The sequence below is a fragment of the Porites lutea genome, chromosome 9 (genome assembly GCF_958299795.1).
Source record: "Porites lutea chromosome 9, jaPorLute2.1, whole genome shotgun sequence".
NCBI classification, from domain to species: domain Eukaryota; kingdom Metazoa; phylum Cnidaria; class Anthozoa; order Scleractinia; family Poritidae; genus Porites; species Porites lutea.
This window is the reverse complement of record NC_133209.1, coordinates 6,687,823-6,692,107: the sequence shown is the minus strand read 5'-3', so window position 1 is coordinate 6,692,107 and position 4,285 is coordinate 6,687,823. Positions and strand designations below refer to the sequence as shown.

The window sequence follows — 4,285 nt, the reverse complement described above, 5'->3', positions numbered from 1 at the left end:
CGTTTACAAAAACCACACGCAGTCACACTCCGGGCACACTGTAAAATCATCTCTTAATTAGCTTGTCTGAGAACAACTCCGGGCAGGGCCTACTCCAATATATGGACCATATGCCGATCAACAGCGTAATGCTTTTGCCTGGAACATCGCCCTTGATCTCCGGAAGAAGAATGTTCATTTACCATTCTTCAGTGATTTTGAAACAACAACAAGGTCGATTTATTCCATATCATCCCTAATTATTTTTGATCTAGCTTTGGTGCAAAACTACGCCCCACTCGTCGTCCGCTGGCCTGACTTGGTCCAGAGTCTCAAAGACTTAGCGAGACACCCCCATATAAAATTTAAAGGGTGCCCCCGGGGAATAACGTAACTGTAACTTAGGATCGAAGGGATTTTTTGCTAGGTAAGGATCAGCGATAGAAGTTGACGCTAAGTGGATGTTAAATTGTCCACAGTCCAAACTGTAACCGGTACAGGTGAGTAATTTACCGTGGACGTTTCGCCTTCAATGATTGTTGACTTGTTTACTGCTTTTAAGGAAATCTTACCAGCGCAATAAGCAATGCTACATGAAGGCATCGGTGTGAGATAGTAGACGAAATAGTTGCCTGGGCAAAATTTGACGCCTACGTTGAACGAATAGAAGCAACCGCCATTTCTTTCATTGATGTTGACGCATGCCGTGACTGTCACCGGAGCAGCCGTGTTAGAGGGAAGGGGATGCGTGCCAGTCCGGGTTCTTAGCCAAATTGGATGCAGGGTTCCACAACGATTTTCGTCCACTTTTGTGGTAGGCATTTCGCCACCGACAAAGCTGATAAATCGGTACCATCCCGCTTTCAGATCTTTGTCGCACAGCGGAACTTGGCCAAGCTTGAAGTGGCTCTGCGTACTGCGACGAGAATTGTCAAGTTCTTGATGTTTTGCCTTTTGACAGCAGTCATTGTTGTTGCATGGCGGGATGGTTTGACTAGATGAGATACGTACGAGAGCCAGAAAGAGAATTGCACCTCGGAGATCGAGAAGAGCGAAATAGATAGTCATCTTTTTAGAATAGATGTAAACGGATTGTGTAAAATGCATTGTTACTTGACACTGTCAAAGCATAATTTATTGATTGACACCGCCGGATTGACGCTAGAGGAAATTTGTTCTTTGCTGCCGTTATCAGTTACATTGGGCTTAAATGAAAGCATTAATCAAAACTAAAACAGTTCAAATAAAGAGAAAAAAGAACGTAAGGTGTAAATTCAGAAAAAAAAATGGTAATTTGTCCTTGCAATTATAAAAAACTAGCCAATTGCCGAACATGAAAGACATCACGGAAAGGTCAAGATTCTACTGTCTGGTATCTGTGTCAGAGCTAATTTACATGATTGAGTGGCTTTCGAGACAACGGACCTGAGAGCGGTTACATCGAAATTCTTTAGCTATTTAGCTAGAGGTCAATGATACTATTATTGTAAAGCGCAAAAGAGTTTGTGCTTTTCAGACCACACTGAGCGTTTGGCATTGCTTGCTGCCAATCAGCAGCAATTGTTACGTCAATCATACGTTCGTAAAACGTGACTTCAATGTGGGGTACAAACAAAACTTCCCAGTCGGACATCGATGTGCATGGACATGTATCTTTCCGTGATATTAGTCACGTCACGGTAACGAGCCATTCTGAGATTTATCACTAGCTTAACATACATTGAGCTAGTTGAGCCAATTACTGATTAGGTGGTGGTAATAACTTGAAAAGAAAGTCACAACTCGTACATTCTATGTAATGTACATAGCGTACTCAAATCTATTTTATTCTCAGAAAGCATGAACGAAACTGAATTATTACCAAGGGGGTTATTTTCTGTTCAATTTTTTCCCGAAAGATTAAAGAAAAAACACACGGCAAAGGATAGGTTGCGACGGTCTTTGACATTTCAAAACTTTTTTACTCCCTCCCAACTCCGCGCCGGGTCAGCAAACTAGGGTTGGCAGGGTTTGGGATTTTTCTGGATCAAAAATATTTTCGTGGTGACCTGATGCGGGAAACTAAATGTCTCCAACCCGCAGTTCTATAATAAAACAGGTTAAAAATCAATACGTGTCTGGGAATGCTATATATACGCAACTCAAACTTTGTGTCATATACAGTGTGTAGTTCAAGTGGTACATAGTCTTCATAAGATTAAATTTAAATTGACTGCTGGGATGAGTGTGCTATCATCAACTAGCGTGCTAGCGCGGTATGAGCAAATTGGTTAATTATTGTTTTCTCTTTTTATTTTGATTTCCCCTTTTTATGAACCTTGATAATGAAATGAAAATAAATCAGTGAAGAAAGGAAAGGTCAGGTACAGCAAGGCCATTCAAGAACGAGAATTGAATTCCTTTTTTATCCATTTAAACCAAAAAAATTCAAAGAAAAAAGACACGATAAAGAAACCCAACGACTTTGACAGAACTTAGAAGCCACCAAGTAATGTATATGGAAACACAAAGGTCGGCGGAATGGCAATGAGTTAAATGTTAATTTAAAAAAAAAAAAACATTGGTAAAGTGCGGTTTTACAAAGCAGGCATTTTACACATCCTTAAAATAATATTCCTGTCAACTTACTATACGGCTGTCGGTCAAAGTTTTCGTATATTTGTACTCGCAAAGAGTTAGGATTAAAGTGATTAATGTAAGGTAATTCGAATGGCGCTTTTACGTTATCCCAATGGATGGGTGGGATTAGACCACGAGGGGCTGGGGGAACTAGATGGCGTTTTATCCCTAATTTGGTCATGGTATTTTATTCAACAACGTTTGTTTACTGATCCTGCAATCGTAATATACCCCATAATAGAATCACTTCATGTTAGAAAAATGATAAGATTGAAGTTGCTTTGTCTTGTCTTTATTTTTCCCTCCCAGTTCCGCCGTGGATTAAAGAAAAGAGATCACGTCATTTCGAAGTTTTCTATACATAGTACTATATATTTTAGTGTTGCCTTTGAATGATGCAGAACTAAAACTACTAATTGCTTTGAAGATCCAAGATATTCGAGATGCTAAATGCTTCAAAACAGCCATTCGATTTTAAAAGTGAGTACCGGAGTGTTTCGGATTATAACGCACCTCACCGAAGAAATTCGAAAACTGAAAATGCCTTTTAAAATAGGATAAATTATGCAAGTATACTTACTACTATACTGACAGCAGCTACCATGAAAACCCGACTTGCAGTAACATTTCCCGTCTGATAACTTTCCCTGGTTGACGCAAAATGTTTGTTTACAAGCTCGAGTTTTCCTTAAGGCCGTGATATTACATGGTGTTCCCCCACATTGCTCTCTTTCATGAATCTGTCTACTGCTTGTTTGAGTATCTCCACACTGGAATGCTGGACACGAGCTCCATGTCGACCATGTGGAATAGACACATGCAGACGCTTTAGTTCCATAACAGATCCTAGTTTCTTGCAACGCGGAGGGGCAAGCTGTTCCTCCACAATTAGAATGCCTAATTATATATCGCGATCGCTGTTCAAAGCCTGATTTCCCGCACTGCACTGTGCTGCACACCGACCAAGAGGACCAAGAAATGACCTGGCAGTTAATTGGCGTATTGCCGTAACATACTCTATTTTCTTGCATGTTGGAGGGGCAGTCTGCCCCACCGCAGCTAGGATGGGTAATCACGTGCCTTGTCCTTTGTTGGTTACCAGAGGTTGCACACTGCCAAGCGCTGCAAGGCGACCAAGAAGACCAATGGCTCATCTGACAGTTCACTGGAGAACAACTGCGGCGTCTCCGCCTGCGTCTACGACTGCTCCAAACGGACTGGCTTTCCGTTATAAAATTAAGTATGACCACGAAGAGAAGGAAAACATTAATTGCTGTTTGTCGACGTATCATACTGCAATACCGTTTCATTTAAAATGAGTGTGTGATAACAGATCTGATTCGACCATTCGATTAAAAACGTTTGAATTCCAGTCGATGGCGATTTGTTAGGGCGCGTATTGAAATTCACTATTTGCTGAACGTACATCATTATCGTTGAAAAAGGGTCAATAGTTCACAAGTTGACAATCACGCCATCAATTTGTTTGTATAGAACCCCTCAGTCTAGGGATTTATCTGTATAAATCCCTCGTTTGAGGGATTTAGACAGATAAATTCCTAATTAATAGTTATGAACTCAATTCATCAGCCCCGCTCTTTCCCGGACCTTTGATTTTTTCAAAATCAAACGTCTCCTTTTAGTTTGAGGAATAAATTGTAAGTAAAGAATAGTAGAAACTCTTATT

General features: G+C 40.6%; 1 protein-coding gene across 2 annotated transcripts in view; it reads right to left on the bottom strand.

The window, feature by feature from the left end:
- LOC140947587 (von Willebrand factor D and EGF domain-containing protein-like) overlaps nt 1–1,086 on the bottom strand; it is a 140,620-nt gene extending 139,534 nt beyond the window's left edge. For both annotated transcript variants that reach the window (XM_073396735.1, XM_073396734.1), the window contains exon 1: nt 552–1,086. In XM_073396735.1, coding sequence (XP_073252836.1) covers nt 552–1,086 — 535 coding nt within the window. The remainder of the gene's footprint in view (nt 1–551) is intronic.
- Nucleotides 1,087–4,285: the final 3,199 nt, after the last annotated feature.